At 38.5% G+C, this 18,156-nt stretch overlaps 1 protein-coding gene across 6 annotated transcripts in view; it reads left to right on the forward strand.

The window, feature by feature from the left end:
- SLC24A4 (solute carrier family 24 member 4) overlaps positions 1-18,156 on the forward strand; it is a 107,144-nt gene that overhangs the window by 81,672 nt on the left and 7,316 nt on the right. For 5 of the 6 annotated variants that reach the window (XR_010831974.1, XM_066998275.1, XM_066998276.1 and 2 more), the window contains 5 exons: positions 1,568-1,712; positions 13,004-13,170; positions 15,372-15,486; positions 16,056-16,168; positions 16,838-16,903. Coding sequence is in view for 5 of the 6 variants with exons in the window: in XM_066998275.1 (XP_066854376.1) it covers positions 1,568-1,712; positions 13,004-13,170; positions 15,372-15,486; positions 16,056-16,168; positions 16,838-16,903 (606 nt within the window). In the remaining variant the exon portion in view is untranslated. Of the gene's footprint in view, positions 1-1,567; positions 1,713-13,003; positions 13,171-15,371; positions 15,487-16,055; positions 16,169-16,837; positions 16,904-17,477; positions 17,537-18,156 lie in introns of all 6 variants that reach the window. The other variant, XM_066998274.1, reaches the window with a different exon arrangement.

Below are 18,156 nucleotides of genomic sequence, written 5' to 3' on the forward strand. Positions count from 1 at the left end.
ATCTTTTCATGAGGGGAATTTGCTCCGAAAGGTTTCAGTTAACTCTTAATTAATATACTGTCACCACCATATATTGCTAGTTTCATACCTTGCAGCTGAACTGACAGGATTGGCCAAGTGACACTGTTCTCAGCTTGCATGAAGTACTTTGGATGAAATTTTCAACCTGCCAACCCTGGCTTCTTTAAAGGCAGGATTTTATCCTTTGCTGCCTACGATATCAAATATGGGAGGTTTTTACTCTGGCAAATAAATTAATTTCAGTAATTTAGGAAATACAAGATTTAGCAAGTTCCTAGAATCTGAACATCATAACACAGTTCATGTGTCTCCCCAGCATTATGAATACGCCACTGAAGGAATGCAGTACTCTAGTATATTTGTAATAAAAGCTCAATTTAAGAGTAAAACAGTGAAATATTTTTAGGTAGTCAGCTTGCTGGTGTACAGTCAACAGCAGGGGAAGGTCAGATAGGGCACACAATAGCAGTTGTCTCTGTTAAAAAAGTTCTCTTTTTAAAGCAATTCATTGGTCAGAAAAAAAAAAATATATTTCTTAATGGCTGTGTGCCCAGAGAGCTGATACTTGCTTGCTGTTCAATATCTGCAAAAAGTGTTCTCTATACCAGGGCATTTTGAATCTATATTCTTATGTATTCTCACTACCAAGGTTTTGCAAAGTATTCAGATACAAGTTTTCTCTATTTTTAATTACTGCGTGTTAATACTGGTTTCAGATTTCTTTTTTTTTTTGGCTGATGTGTTGTTGCTTTATTTTTCAAGACAATTGAGAGGACTTCTATGAAGTTGCAAGAATTTGTCATTAAAATAACAGCAGTTATCAATCCTGCATTATCTCACCTAACAAACTATTTTTATTTTCTGCAAAAGTATGAACTTGTTGTTACATCTCACATTCTCCAGTGTAGTAACCGGTATATATAATGACATTTAAAACCTATCACTGTAATTGTACTACATACTATGAATGTAACAGTCTTAAACATGTCTGTATGGGCAATATACAAGCTTTGTGAGAGCTTATATACTTGGACAAGGACAACAACAATTAATCTTTTTTTCTGAAATAGTACCCTAGGAGCTTTATATTTACCTCAAGGAATGGGGATGGGAAGGAGGCAGAAGAGTTTGACCTGAGTAGGAGAGATCTCAGACAATGAGTCATTTGTAAGCCATCTTTAGTAGTGTAGAAACGTCTTGTTACCACTAGATTATGGTGCTGTCACTGTTATGAGTGGGAATTGCTGAGTGAGAATAACTGAGTGCTTCAGAATAACCATGCTTATTAAAACATGATGTGTAAGAACAGATACCGCAGCTTTCTCAATCATGGTTTGAAATGCTCATGCCACTAATTTTGAGTTGCATGGTTAACACTGACATAAAGACAGAAAGGCCACAGACAGTTTTGTTTGTTGCTGAAAGAGGAAGGCAACACAAGAGAAGCATCAAAGCTCACATGACTGGGGCTGGACAGAAAGCAAAACCCAGGGTTAAGGAAGTCAGGAATAAAACTTACGGTAGTTTTGTCTTTTACACTGTGCAGCGTCAGCGGTTAATCCAATCTGCTAATGGCTCAGGCAAACCACTTCAGAATGGGAGACATGAAAATATTGAAAATGGGAACATCCCTGTGGTGAACCAAGAGGAGGAAAGTGAACAGGACAATCTATCTCCATTTTCATTGCCAGGTAAGTTTTATTTTCCAGATGTTTAAAGCAAGGAAACAGAAGAGAATTAAAATGCCAAACACTGGGTTATAGGAGTAGACAACATATGAAGGCAGGAGAGGAGGAAAGGGTTTGATTTGGCTGCCTGGAGGCTGGATTTGATGACAGTAAAACAGGACTGGAAGCTACATGATTAAAAGGAGATCTCAGGAAAGTGTTTTCCAACCATCATGCACCATAGTGGTAGAAGTGCCGGTTTGCCAGAAGTAAAGAGAAAGCAAGTAAGGCAGGTGTGTATTCAAAAACTTGTCACACCGACCTGACAGGCATTGCGCTGTTAGTAATTTTGAAGTGAACAGTTAATACTGGTCTACTGGAGATTACTAGGACAGAAGCAACTAGGTATATAAATATATAATAACCTGATGATATAACTTGAATGTAGGGGAGGTTTGGACAAAGAGGAAGGACGTTTTAAGGGGAGAAATAGTGTTTAATGTTTTTTAAGGTAATTAAAATTCTTAGAGCAGCATTATCTAATAATACCTTTTGAAATTTTTTGGAAACTCTCTGGTGTGAAGGGCTATATAAAACCAGTCTCACTATGTTGGAGCCCACATAGTACATTACAAGTTGACTCTCCCTCAGGTGTTTTGGAGATTAGACAGCAAAGATTAGATAACCTATCACAGGTATGTAGTCACTAGTATTCCCTCACACACTTACCGTTTAACCCCAGTATTACTTGGCATAAATTAATATCACGTGCAGAGAAGAAGGAAGAATTTTCCATGTCTTACATGACTTTAATTTCTTCGAGGTTCTATTTGCTTGACTTACCGTCATTTTGGAAGAGATGTTTGTGACAGAGCAAACATTGAAGCATGCTGTGTAAAGATTGGATAAAACCATCTGTTTTAATGTGTTACTGGACTATGTGCTATTACAGGAGCTTCTTACAGACAGCAGTTGCAGGCTTTCATTGGGGGTGAAGAGTGGAAACAAACTGATTCACAAGAAAGGCCCATTAGATGCATTCCTGATAATCAATGACAGTATGAAAAAAATATTTATATTCTATGGTGGAATAAATGGATTCAAATCAGCAAGGTACTTGTGCACACACAAGCATGTTAGTAATAGTAATAATAACAGTAACAGTAATGAACAACTTCCAAAGAAGAAAAAAAGGCGTCCTCAAAACATCTTAAAAATGCAAGTTTCATTGCAAGTGTTGGCACAGATTTTTTAACTGAGTTGTTTTTCGCAAGTTTTTGGAATCAAGTTTTAATTAGGGCAGTGCAATCATGCATTTATTTTTATATTCCTGGACAATGCAGAATTCTAACATGTGGCAAACATTACCTGAAGACCAAATTGTCATATTTGGATTTGTTCAAGACTCAGACATCTTCCCTATGAATAAAAAATAGACTTCAGAGCGGAGCTTCCTGAGTGTTTGATATTCTTAATAGATCAAATGTTTAATAGACCAAATGCTTTGATCTAAGAAGGGAGTTATGAGTTATGTCATTGACCTTTTTTTAATGCAGTTTTTCTGCATTTTTGAGAAAGTCTTTCAAGGTAATTGAGGTGTAACAGGCCAAAGTGGAACCATTGCTGATACAGTTACACTGGAATGGAATAAAAATTCAGCATGAACTCAAAGAGTTTGTGTAAAAGTGGTAAAGTGATTATTTAAAATACTCATCATTATTTTCAGTTGTTGTTACTCCACTGTTGTCTGGAGATGAGTTTCTATTGGTTGGATCATCATTCCTCAACTGTTATCCTGTACTTCAGCGCCTGGTAAAATTATGGAGAAGATTGTACTGGCAGTTATTGGAAAACACTTGAAAGATAATGCAGTCATTGGTCACAGCCAACACAGGTTCTTAGGAGAAACGTCCTGCTCAACTAGCTTAATTTCTTTTTATGACAAAGTTACCCATCTAGTTGACCAAGGGAAGCCAGTAGATGTGATCTTTTTGGATTTTGACAAAACTTTCGATACTGTCTCTCACAGTATCCTTCTGGACAAAATGTCCAGCATACAGCTAGACAAGTACATAATATAATAGCTGAACAACTAGCTGATGGATTGGGCTCAAAGGACTATAGTAAATGGAATTACATCAGACTGGCAGTCAGTCACTAGTGGGGTTTCTCAAGGCTCCATTTTAGGGCCAGTTCTCTTCAACGTTTTTATAAATGAATTGGACGCAGGAGTCAAATACAATACTAAATAAGTTTGTGGATGATACTAAATTGGGAGGAGCTTTTGACTCCCTTTCGGGTAGAGAAGCCTTGCAGAAAGATGTTGACAAATTAGAGGGCTGGGCAATCACCAACCATGTGAAATTTAACAAGAGCAAGTGCCGGATTCTGCACCTGGGATGAGCCAACCCTGGGTATATGTACAAACTGGGGGAGGAGAGGCTGGAGAAAACAGCCCTGTGGAAAAGGATCTGGGAGTTTTGGACAACAGCAAAATAAATACGAGTCAATACTGTGCCCTGGCAGCCAAAAGGGCCAAAAGTACCATGGATGCATCAAGCCTGGCATTGCTAGCCGGTCAAGGGAAGGCATTGTTCTGCTCGGCTCTGTGCTGGTGCGGCCTCAGCTCGAGTACTGTGTGCAGTTTTGGGTGCCACAGTATAAGGACATAAAATTATCAGAGTGTGTCCAAAGGAGGTCAACTGAGATGGTGAAAGGTCTGAAGGGCAAGACGTATGAGGAGCAGCTGAGGTCCCTTGGTTTGTTCAGCCCCGAGCAGAACAGGCCGAGGGGAGGCCTCATGGCGGCCTGCAGCTCCCTCACGAGGGGAGCGGAGGGGCAGGCGCTGAGCTCTGCTCTCTGGGGACAGCAACAGGACCCGAGGGGACGGCATGGAGCTGGGACAGGGGAGGGTCAGGCTGGGTGCTAGGGAAAGGTTCTGCACCCAGAGGGTGGTCGGGCACTGGGACAGGCTCCCCAGGAACAGGCCTGCTGGAGTTCAAGAAGCGTTCAATGCTCTGAGAAATGTAGTTTGACTTTCAGGTATTTCTGTGTGGAGCCAGGAGTTGGACTTGATGATCCTTGTGGGTCTCTTCCAACTCGGGATAGTCTATGATTCTATGATTGCATTCTGACAGAGAATTCTTCTAATTTTCCTTTCAAAAGTACATTTTTAATAACCTTGAGGAAAATGTAAAGAAACAGCATTATTCTTTGTTGCTTAAGTACTATGGCACAATCAGTAGCCTAAAAAAATCCTGACATTTGAAACTGGCTTTAGAGAAAAGTTTCCCAGAATCCCCTCTATTTTTTCTTTTGATATATTTTCAGGCCAGGAATAAGGCACATACATTTTCTAAAGATCAGAACTTCATGTATTCTTTCAATACATAAATAGCTCTATGAAGAATAAGCACTGAAAGGACTTTCCAAGTCAACTGCTTGCAGTGTGATAAGTAGAAAATTCACTTTTTTTTTTTTAAGAACTGCAACAGAAATGGCTATGAATTGGCCCAACCCTTTTTTTTATTCTGCAGTTCTTTAGTCACCTTTTTTAGCCTAGTTTGGATTTTGACTTTCTTTCTTCAAATTATATGTTCTATATATTTTTGAAAGAACATTTTTTTTCTGAAACAGAAATAAACATAGATGAAGTTTAAAGCATTGCATCATCTTGAAGTAATGTCCTGTTATCATTTGCTATCTGAAAGATTTGCTTATTCTTTTCCTTTATACCCTATGGTGGTGCTTAGTAATAAAAGTAGAACTTCAGTACAAAGAAATAGAGAAAAAGAACATTACATGAAAACAGTCCTAACTAGTCTCTTGCTTAGATTCCATATGTCAAACATACAGAGATATTCACCCCCAGGGTGTGGCTCAGGCCTGTCTTGGAACAGGAGGCAATACATAGTTTTTACGGAAACTACATATGTTATCATGCAAACCAGCCTTTGCCTTTGGTTTCTATGTGGGAAGAAATGTTCTCTTTAAAAGAGGAATTCCTTTTTTGACCTAACTGTAAGGCCATGAGTAATTATCTTCCAAGACAAAGGTTCATTTGATGCTCTACTGTTCTATTACTCTACAGTTGTTTGGAAACAGGTCTTAAACTCCAGGGGAGAAAAAATGAAAAAAGGATGAGAATAAAACAGGATGAAACCGAGCAAACATATGTTGACAACAAAATGATGTATAAAAGCCCTTGCATAGCTCAGTAGTGTTTTAGAGCCCAGACTCAGAAAAACATTTCTGTGCAGCTCTTAATGGATGCTTAAATCCCATTCATTGTCACATGTTCAAGATCCTTTAAAATACTCGGTGTTCTCAGCTCCTGCTGGTTTCACAGAAATGAAGAATTCCTTCGTTTATAGGATTGGACCATGGATGCTTTATGTAAGTCATGATGGTGTTAGCTAAAATAGGAATATTAATTCCTGGAGCTAAAATAAAACAGAAATAAAGGAGATTAGCAATCCTGCCCATTTTGATATGGATCCAAAGTACAGAGACAACATGTAGGAGAGAAGCAAAAATTAATAGCATCTACTAAAAACGTAGAAAATGTTCATACTCAGGTCAAACCAAGTGTTCACCTACCCCAATATTCCAAATCCAACCATGACTTTATGAAGAAGTCTTGGGAAGAATGGGACAAGACAAGTTTATGTGATATTACCCTGAAACCAATTCTGCCCTTCAGCTATTTTCAGCTCAAGGAATTTCCTGGACTGAGTGTGATTTTTGAGCATTAAAAAATCCTTAGTGTATTTCTTCTTCATTAATTTGCCTAGTTCTCTTTGCAAACATTAACACCCACAACATCCTTTGGCAAGGAGTTTACTGCCTCCTTTTACTAGCTTTGAACCTGACTCCTACTAGCTTCATTTGATGTCTTCTTTTATTGGAAAAGACAGTGAACAAAATAAATCCCATGTAACTCACTGACACTTTGGATGCTGTGGACCTGTATGATATCCCCCATGAAATTGTGTGTCTTTGAGGCTGAGCTAGAGACATTAAACAGTTCCACGTGGAAATCTCTCTAGTTTATATCTCTGCAAACACTGATGCAGAGAATTCTCTGCAACAGCCCTGTCTTCTCTCAGTGCTCCTTTATACTTTGACCACCAGTGGCTCCAGCATGCTTCCTGCTCCTAATGTATTTGAAGTAAGATTTACTGAAATTTTTGTTCTTCTTTGTAGTTGTTTCTCAAACTGTTTTTCTCTCCTGTTTTATGTGCTTTTACCTAAATTCAGAAACATGACTGAGTTAGGAAGGAGCTAGTTCCCATAGCTTCTTGCATAAGAGAGAAGTTCTTCCAAGAAGACATTTGAGAGCAGGACTTAACTGCTGTATTCTGATTTTTTTTTTTTTGCAAGAGCTTCCCCTTATCCACTGGCTGTGTAGTGGTACATCTACCACAGAATTTTATTTCACAAGTGTGTTTCTGGGGCAGATCTCAAAGTTTTTTGCATGTACTGCAGTTTGATTTGCATCGTATTCTTGGAGCTCATGAACCAGACTCCTTTTGTAGAAAACTAAACTGGAAAGTGTGTTCCAGGGGAGCAACTAATGTGCTCTATGTAGGAGGAGGATATGCAGGAGAAACTGGCAGAAAAAAAGGCACGGATTTAATTTAGTAACTCTATTATGTTTGCTCATGGCTTCACTCTGAAAGAGTGAAGAGGAACTTGAGAAAATCTATAAATTTCAATTCTCCCTTAAAAAATATTGATAAAGTAGAAAGCAAGGGTAAAACATAAAAATAAACCATGCCAAAATCTGACCAAGTCAAACATGGTATAGTGAGCACACTGCTCGATTACTTTTAATTGGTGTTGAATATTGTCCTGTGTAAAGCTATAGGAACTCTGAGAGTAAAGCTTGTTTCTGCAGATGGTGCAAATTCTTTTTTTTCAGGACCAGTTTCCAGTGTACCAAAAATGTGTTTTTAAGAGAAAATTATTGGCATAAATCTGGGTATGCAAAGTGTGGTAAAGGCACAGGCTCAGAATAGAAATCTGGGTTGGTTTGGGCAGATCTCATGGTCTGGAATTTGGAACTTGTATTCTGGAAAATGAAACTTCCGAGAAGAGCGTTAGTATTTTGGAAAACAGTCTGTTTTGGAGGAGAAGTAAAACCTCGGTATTTTTCACAGGAAAAAGAAAAAAGTTTCCAAAGCTCTGTTGCAGAAGAATTAAAATAAGAATGTTTTAACATGTCAGCTGTCCGCTTGGAGGGCTGACAAAGGTTGGGCTTTCTTGGACACCTTTCTGTCCACTGTGTAGGCTGGCTCCAGCATGTTAATACAGAGAGTCTCACTTCCACGCCTCCTAGGGAAACTTTCAGAGCTGAAATCAGTAAGGATTTTCCAAGAAGGTGGAGGGGCAGCTTCCGTGTCAATTTTCCTGACAGTGAAGTAAAAAACATTTTCTTAGAAATTTTTGATTTCTCAACAAAGGCATTTTCCAGTTGAAAATAATTCTGATGGAAAATTCACAGTGGATCCAGTTTATTATATCTCTTTTGGTTGCTCCTATCTTAAGTCCCATACTTGGACAAAAGATTATATTCCCCTGTTGTGTTTTGGATACAGCACATGCTCAGGAATGAATTAAGCTTTCAGGTTGGCTAATTTACGTATACTAATTTTTTCTAGTCACTCTCAGTGCTGATGAGCCACAGCAGTTTCTAGCAGAAATGTGCTCGCTTTCTGATTTATTACAAAGCTCCCAATGTGGAGGTGTGTATGTTGCTGCTGCACATTTTCAGGTCAAGATTTGAATTAATATTGCTAATGATATGTGGATGTAAATTTAATCTTTGTAAATATAAAGCCTAATTAAGACCCAGGGGATGGGTGATTTAAAAATCACTTTTCATTGGGAAAAAAAGTGTGTTCATTTTTTGCTAATGGAAAATAGTAGATAAATGTAAAAAGATAAACATTAAAAAAAAAAAAAGGAATTTACAAATTATGAAGTAGAGCACTGAAAAATTCTACAGCAATAGACATCCTAGGCCAGCCTGGAAATGCCTTGCTTTTATTGTAAGTTTACTGTTGTCAAAAACAAAACAAACAAAAAAAGCAAGCAACCAACCAACCAAACAAGCAAAATCAACAACAACAACAAAAAACAAACCCAAACTTCAGAAAAATAGAAATCAGCAGCAAACTCCAGGAAACCTTCCTCATTTTGCAGATAGATTAAATTAGAGAAAACTTTTCCTGTTTTCAGATTACCTTAAATTAGGAATGTATAGGATTTCATAACAGTACAGTTAGGAAAATCCCATATGCCAATTAGACTCATGCTTTTCAGGGAAGTTATAACATTTTTTAGATCATTCATCTACTAAATTGCGTACAGAAGATTCCCCTTTCACACTGGAAGATGTAGACGTGTTCTGAAGTAGCTAAAATGTGGAGTAGAGGTCTGTGCTTGATTGCTGTCCTTTTAAAGGGAAGACTAAGTGACAAAGCTGTCAAATTTAAGTGATTTAAATGTTTTAAAGTAACTTGGATCTGCTCCTGGCAGTGTAGTTGCAGTCTGTCTTCAGCAAAAGTGTTTTCTGTGCAGTTTATTGACTAGGGCATGTAGGCTGTCTGCGCTATGTGCATTTGGAAGTTCTGTTTGAGGCTGGCCCTAGCTTGGGCCCATGGACTACACGCTCATTATTATTTGGAGCATTGTAGGTGTGTGCCTCTGGTTCAGCTGTATACCTGTGGAATTTCGTTGGTGTGATCCAAGGCAGTCCTGCATCACAGACCAAACTCCAATAAATGGGGAGAGCTAGGAGATTTACTTCAAGGGTACAATCCTGATCTGAATGAAAACACAAGGGTAGTTTCACGCCTTTGTTCAAGTTCGTCTCTCCGTGGTGTGAAGGTTGCAAATAGGATAGTATTTTTCCTATAAAAAGGCAACTTCTGTAGTGCCTTAAGGAACTATTCCTTTCCTGTCAGTGCTACAAGGTGTGCTGTTAACTTCTTTCACCAGTACACTATCTGTATGTGAAAGTGATTATTGTGATCCAACCTCTGGAAAGAAGGGCCCAGAAACGTACTGACATTTACCAAAGGGCTCTTTGTGGTAGGGCTGCCCTTTATTACACGTTTTCAGAAACATTGTAATCAAGCTCTTCTATAATGATGTGTTCTGTAATAAAGCAGAAATATTCTCTCATTATAGTCGGGGTGGGGGCTCAACAACCAACATATGCCTTTCCTCAGCTACATGAGTTGCTGGAGGAGCCTTCAGGCCCACGGTTCACAGGAGTGCCATTAAAACAACTGAGCTCACATCTTGTAATGGGACTGTTTGTGTATTTTTACAGAGCAGCTATGTATTGAATAATAGCCTTAATGAGGAGGATAATTTTCTTCCTAAGCAACAATCACGAAACAATTTGTCATGAACTAAAAGCCTAACACAATTTCACAAATTTATTGCTAAATCACTTTAATGATTATTTTAGAGTGGGCGGTCAAAAACGAAAAGCAGCACAAGAAATAGTTTCAAAAGTGCAAAAGAAAATGAAATTGTCAATCTGGATATTGTTTTTGTATTCATTTTAGCCAGGTGAAGTGAATGGAAGGCATCAGGTTCATGAGGAAATGAAGTTTGGAGGTTGCTGCTAAACTTGCTGAATTCTTACTAAATTACCGTGTCTCAGCAGAAGAGCAGACTTCCTTAGCATTGGGTGCCACACAGGTTCCATGACCCAACACAGTAGGAGCTGAAGAAAACAGCCTTGGGCAGAACTGAGGTCAGCTATCTGAAGGCTTGTAAAAGCTGGCAAGCCCTGTTGCAAAAGAGAAGCCAGTGTAAGGTGTGTCAGGTAGGCTGCTTTGTTCATGATAGTTCGGAACTACTCCAGGCCAACTGCCAATGGCCAGTCTCCTTCTCTGTTAACCCTACAAAATTATCCTTTCTGTTCCCCAAAGTCTCAAGCCTGGTTGTATGTGATGAGTGCAAACATCACTTTCACAAACTATGTAGCTCTAAAGAACCGTTCTGACCCAGACTCTTGTGGATGAAGCATCACCAGTAATAACTTTTAAATCTGACACACGTCCATTCAATCTGAACAAAGATACGGGACAGGCAAATAATTCTCCACCAACATTTCTGTTTTCCTGGGTATGAGCAAGCACAGCAATGCCAGTGGTAAGGCACTGTGAATTGTCACAGTTAAGTGTTTTTTAGGTAATTAAGGACATCAGACAGGATCTCTTGACACAATACATGTTCTCCAACAGAGGCTGAGAACATCTGTTGATTCCCTATTTGTTCTGCAGGCAATTTTGTTTCTCTTATTCATGTTATTGAAAAGACAAATGGGCTGAATCTCCTGTGTGTAGCACCTCTGAAGTCAGTCAGATTAAGCCAACATCAGATCAGAATCAGATCCATAATTTTTTCCTGTCAAACTGTCGCCCACTCACCCTGCATTTGGAATTAACAATGGGGAAATTACCAGCCTGGGCCATGCTGACTTGTTTGACTATGAACCAGGCTTAGCAACATGGTTAGACAAAGAGTAGAAATTAACCAGCAGGAGTCTTTTAATGATCCAAACCAAAACAAATAAAACAGAAGGAGGTATAAAATACCATAGGATATTTACAGTCTCATTAACAGAGTTAGTGAGATGTGAGCTAACAAGTGTCATTTCTTTTTCTGGACAGACCAGAATGATTACTGTTTTTAGAACCTGTATAGCAGTATATGTAAGCAGAGGGGAAAAGGGCTTCCCTGTAAAATCTGTGTTGTGTTCCCAGTGTCATGTAAAAATTTAGAAGTAGAATTGACGAAGGAGACTTTAGTAGCTTTATGTGTTACAAGTTCCACAGCCACAAGCTAAAAGGGAATAAAGAGCCAAGCTTAGTCTAAGGTTTCCTGGTGGGCTCCTGGCATCCTAGAATTTACAAGGATATCTCAAGTTAAGGAGCTGATTCATAACTTAGCCCTAGAATACATACCTAAGTAAAATGAAGACCTGCATTTGCAGTTTAATTCAACTATTAAGGAGTCTCGTAAATTACAAAGATGTTATTAATTTTAAAAGGTTTAACTTTTGATTTCTTTGTATCTGGTGTACATTGCTCCAGAGGACAAATTTAATTCTAACTGAATCCATTGACAAAAACTTGCATTGAAAAATCCTTAATTCCAAAGTTTTTGCAGAAAGAAAATTCCTGGTGAAGCTGATGGGAGTTTTCTTAGCTGCCCTTCATAATTGAATTAACTTCACTGAAAGATGTATCTGATAATTTCCTTCAGTGTGATTACCCGTTATATTAAAAATGGCATATTTTATCAGATTGTATACATATCATTGCCAGTTTATGATGGAAATCCTTACTAGCAGAATTTTAAATCTATGTAAGGAAAACCCAAACAAAAACCACTGTGCAGTTGCCTGTGCTACTTGGATTTATCCTGATCAACAAATTTGTTATCGTACTTGCAGGATACGTTATGAAAGGTAAGTAAGTGCCACAGAGATTTATGACCCAATTGTAAAATAATTCTCTTATTTGTATTGAGAATTACATGCACATTTAAAATAATACACATTTTTTGACAAATAAGAAGGCATGTACTTGTCTTCATCAATAGTGACATTTGTCTGGTATTGCTCACCTGTTGATTTCAGGGAGTTGTATGATGGAAGTCATTGTCTATAGTCTTGTTTTATGGAGGATAAGAGACTAGCCCAAGGTGTGCAGTTGGAGGGAGTAACGAGTCTCGGCCTCCTAAGTCCTAGTTTGAAGTTCTGCAGTGTCCACAGTTGGGTATGTGAAATGAGTTTATCATGTTCACAGGTTGGATCTGTGATTCAGTTTTCTTTGAAATTATTTTCTGTAGCTGCACAGAAGTTGCAGGTCATTTTAACTACAAGGATTTCCATCTTCCTTTTAAAAAGTCATGCTTCTTTATTGTTTGTTTGTTTTTAATTGTGCCTTTGAATTAATAGTAACAGAGGTATTTGAAAGAGCAACAAATTAGACCATTAATTTTGGTTTTAGAAGTAGCCATACTTTAAATCCTTATAAATCCTACTTGGATTTACATATACTTAGTGAGGCTTAGCCTTAAGATTCTGGATGTGCATGCAAGGGCAGAATTTGGTTGAGATTGCAAACAGAGAGCAAGCATAGATGAAAGATACACTGGAAAATGAGCTGACATGCACAGTTGTAACCAGCTTTCAGAGATCTCGTCATCTGCTGTATTCAAAGAAATGTGGGCCTGGGATAGTGATGAAAAAAATAAACTGCTTCTTTCCTTTCTTTGTCCTGCAGATGGAAAAATGAACAAAGTTAAATGGATTTTGACGTGGCCGTTGATATTCTTGCTTTTTTGCACCATTCCAAACTGCAGCAAACCGCGCTGGGAGAGTTGGTTTATGTTCACATTTGTCTTATCCACTCTCTGGATTGCCTTGTTCTCCTACTTCATGGTGTGGATGGTAAGCACATGTAGCAAGATGTGCTGTACTGAGTGAAATGTGCATCACAAAATAGATCATAGACTTCTGTATATTTGTTAAAGACATAATCATGGTGTAGTCTCTTCAGTTTATATTCTTTATTATTATAATTTTAGCATTCTGCTACTCTTTCCTGCACACACGATTGGGCCTTTACTATATAGGGCCCAACACAGTGCATGAAGGTGCCAGCTTGATTTTCAAAACAATGTGAGCAACCACATCCTACTAATGAAAGGGAATCCAAGTGGTAGCATGCAATTCACAGCAGCTGTCCTGAGACACCTTTAGAAATTTGGCTGTAGGCTCTGATACTGAAACATGCTGAAAAGGCAGATGGATGGCAAAATTTGAAGTGCTGTAAAACACCTCGAGTAGAGTGGAATAATGCAAGAAAGTTCTTCTTAGTGAAGAGTATTATGCTTGCTTGTATGCTTCCATTTGCCCTAGATCTGTGAGAAGTAGTATATCAGGTGTATTAATTTGTGACCAAGGAGCACACTTACTTGGAGATTTGAATAGCTTCCTTTTTTCTTTCTTTCTTTTCTTTTTTCACTTTCTTAAGTTTACGTTTGCAGTCAGAGAATAGGCATGAATAGGAAAGCGTCCTCAAAGTAGTTTCTGTGATGGAAACAAAAATAACCATAATTTTGAAGTATAGAAAGTTACCTTTTTCTATTCTAAAAGATGCAAGCCCAAGAAGTTGTATATACCTATCGCTAGAAGATAGGATGTGCTGCCAAAGAATTCATATGCTCATTTTTTCCTTTTAAAGGAAAATATAGTGAAGAGGCAGTCAGCTTGTTTCGTGTTCAGACTATGCATATGTCTTACACATATACACACTCATAGCCACATATATATTCTTATAGGCATATATATGGAAGACTTTTTGTTCATGAGCTCTTTACCTGCAAAATATTTTTGGATAGAGAACATCTCTGCCTTCTCCAAATGTGTCAGACATTCGCAGATTGCTTTACATTTATGCTTCCTCTCATGGAAGATTCCGTGTTTTCTATATACTTGATGCACAATGTTTTGCATTATAAAGTAATCCCCCACTCTCTTAACGTTGAGAAATCCATATGCCAGCCACTCATTCTGCCTGGTATAATGGTGCCAAAGCCATACATTCATTTCATACCATATGTCCTTTGTCAGACCATGCTCTGTACCTTGGTTCCATTTGCAGAAGTCCCTTTCACAAACAAGAGACATACACACCAAGGCTCCAACACCTCTTATTTTAAGACACACGCAGACCTTAATACTCTGTTACCACTTGCAGCAGGAGAATGATGCCTACTCCTACTTCTGAGCCACAGCTTGCTTCTGAGAACATGAAGGTTTGTTAGTGGGTTCCTAAAGAATACCTTTTCCTTGGCAAAGGGTCCAGTCTTCCTCCTGTAAGAGACTGGCAAACTACTTCAAGAAAACAACACAGAGACTTAAAGGCTTTCACCCTTAGCAGTCTTTGCAAGGAAGCAGCTGCCTGTTCCTGCTTCAGTCCTCTCGCTCTCACAAGGCCATTCCCTTTGCATGCTCAGCTGCCTGTTCAGCCTTTTCTCCTGACTCTTTTTCAGTCTTCTTTGGATGTTCCAGCTAAATACTATTCCCTGTTCTCTCCCAAGAGTTCTGCTACAAGCTTCAGCCCTCCCGTTAGCACTTTTAAAGCTGCATCTGGATTCTCAGGGGATAGTATAACCAGACACGCTCACTTTGGGATTATATCAGGAGTCATTCAAGAAAGTGTTTCCTTCTTCATGAGTTGGAGTATAATAAGTTCTTCGTATTTCTAGCCCTATATCACAATGTAAATTGACTCCAGTCCTCTTGAGAAAAGAACCAATAAGGATCTTGCCATTTTGAGAATAAAGTAAAAACAAAACCATGTCTGTGCTTTTCCTTAAAAAATCAGTATGTCCTATTAGAATTACAGAAAATGGTGCTTATTTTTTGCTCATAAAATGTTGAAGAATATGACCAAAGTACTTTTCCTTTTTACAAGGTTGATTTTAGGCTGGTTATTCCACACTTACTTCATTTGCAGAAATAGATTTGAGTCTAATTCTGCTAGGGTCCACACCAGAAATCAAAGTTAAGAGTCTGTCACCACTGTATTGGATTGAGGAGACTTTCCAAATGTGACAGGGTAACCTACTTTCCTCATTGTTCAGGTGACGGTGATCGGATACACGCTTGGGATACCAGATGTGATCATGGGCATTACTTTCCTAGCTGCTGGAACAAGCGTCCCAGACTGCATGGCCAGCCTAATAGTAGCAAGACAAGGTACTGTGCCTGCAGGAGCATTCCTGCAATGTTACATACTTGCTCTATGATTTGCTTCCTCCATACAAACAAATCCTCAATGCACTTTTATTCTTATTTATTTATTTATTCTCACTGTTTCAGGGCCCAGTTAAAAAATAAAATGCTTTGTTAAGTTTGGTGAACTAAGAAGTCATCCCTGTCCTGTTACTGTTTGCTTATTGAGACTGGGCACAGCCTAACATTCTTGAAGGTCATTCAAAACTCAGATATCCCATGCATGGTGTTATCAGTCCGGGTAAAAAGATACGAGCCAGACAAAACTGGAATATCAGCTATTAAAAGAACTGCATTGAAGAATATGTGCTAACCAGCACTAGTCCATGTAAAACTTGTACTGATTTTTAGAAGACCTCCTGAACCCAGGGGAGTGAAGTGGTTAAGATGATCTGGCAGAAGTGATGTTGCTCCAAGCATACTTTTCATCCAAATGCAGACCTCTTTCCCTTTGGGATATATGAATAGTGGCACTGGAAAGGCTTTTAGATAAATGTGTTTGTTTTTACCTGAAGGTTGTTTTTCCTTTGCAGGCCTTGGTGACATGGCAGTATCCAACACAATAGGAAGCAATGTCTTTGACATTCTGGTGGGCCTTGGTGTTCCATGGGGTTTGCAGACCATGGCGATTGATTGTGGATCAACTGTATGTATACTGGACATGTTTTTAATGTGTTCTTTTTCTCTATTAAAAAGCAATCAGTCAACCATATCCTAAAAAGAAAGCATGCAAATAAAAAACAACCAACCAAACAGCAAATGCTGAGCATGTATTGGTTTATGAATAAGGTGTTATTTCTTTGCCAAGGAACCAGGAGTTACATAAACAATTTTATTTCCACAAGCTGTAATTAATTCACAGTCTGCTAACTAGAGTACATTATATTCTATAGCAAAAAACAGGGCCATGTATGTCTGTTCATGTTACAGTCATTTTCTCACTGCACAGTCGCAAGCATGTCTGTCTTCCTGTACCTTAGTATTTTTGTAAGGCAAGAATAACGGCATGTCTCCATCATGAGGAGATATAACATAAAATCCATTAGAAATGCTGATTTTATTTGCTCATTTATTTATTTCTATGGAGGTGGGATTCCTTACACATTTATTTTAAATCCTTAACCCTCCCATTCTCCATTATGATAAATCTGTCATGGGTTTGTATAGTTTAAAATGTGTAAGTCAGTCACTATTCAAGGCAGAAGGTGGAATACCATAAATCAGTAAATTGATTTCTGATCTCTAAAACACAATTATTATATTCTGAATGTTTTAAAGGTATCTTTTTTTTTTTTTTTTGGTCTAATTACCACAGGTTAAAATAAACAGTAAAGGACTGGTCTATTCAGTTGCACTTTTGCTAGGATCAGTGGCACTGACTGTAAGTATATGTGTTTCCGAATGTGACTCTTCAGAATATTCTGATTGCAAGATAATCATTAACTATATACTTTACATAATCTGGAAGGAAAAATTGAAAGTACCTATTATCCCCAAAGTATCATTTCTTATAAAATGCCATTCTTATAACAGTACCATGAGTAGAAGAGCTGCCATTGTCCTCCGTGACTGAAATCTGACATTTGGTGCAGAAGACATGCCAGATGTGTGTAGGTTCCCATTGATTTCAGTGTCAGTGTTGAAATTATGTGATCCAATAATACTCCTTTGCTCCGGTGTCCAGCTGCATACCCCAGGCATGTCTCTACTTTATGCTAGGGCAAGTCCCAGATATGTTTCATACCTCTTTTTATCCCTCTATCTCTGATTTTCAAACCAGCCTAGACTAACGAAGTGTTATAGCCAAAACCCTTAATGAAGATTAGTCTGTGAGGACTGTGAACTTCAGAACTCTGAACAGGCATGCGAAATGTCACTCAGTTACCTTTAGAACACAAGACTTGTTAAGGTGAAACAATAGCTCTGTTTCAAAAGTCGATTTTGCTGGTACTTAGGGTTCTCTGATCCTGCTGACTCCCAGGGAGCCATCTGTGGAAAGAATCAAATCCCAAAGGTATAAAAATACCCATTTATACTAACATCTTACACTGGCTGCCTGTGGAGGCTCTTGTAGAGGAGGGGATCATCACGGGAGTTTCTGCACAGTTGCATGGCTAGGTCTTAGAAAACTCCACATCACCTGTGCACGACTTAAGTGGTGGAATGACTGTTCACTTTGCCACTAACTTCCTAGTGCCTCTGATAATAAAAGTGGTGGGAGCCTGTTCTTTTCTTTTTCTATCCCCAGTTCCATCATACTGCACGGTGCCTGTGAAACAACAAAGATGTATTTTAGACATTTGTACATGACGTTGCTGCATGCTTACTGGTAACCAGCACTTTGGAAAATATGTGAGGATTATGCAGATGTGTTCCTATGCTAGCCGCTCAGGGTTTTCTGAAAAGACTCTTTTCAGCCATATCATTTGAGTTCAAAGCATCTATTGTCTCATTTGTTCTACTGGATACCCTGATTCCCCCAGATCCTCCCCCAGAAAAACTCTTTGGAGAGTAATTGTTCAGAAGCACTCAACACCACTGAAAATAGGAGCCTTCATGTGGATTTCATTGCTTTGCTGCTTGTAACTTGTAACTCCCCTTAGTTCTGGAGCTGAGTAAAACATCAAAGAAAGC

The sequence above is a fragment of the Anser cygnoides genome, chromosome 5, assembly GCF_040182565.1.
Source record: "Anser cygnoides isolate HZ-2024a breed goose chromosome 5, Taihu_goose_T2T_genome, whole genome shotgun sequence".
Lineage (NCBI taxonomy): Eukaryota > Metazoa > Chordata > Aves > Anseriformes > Anatidae > Anser > Anser cygnoides.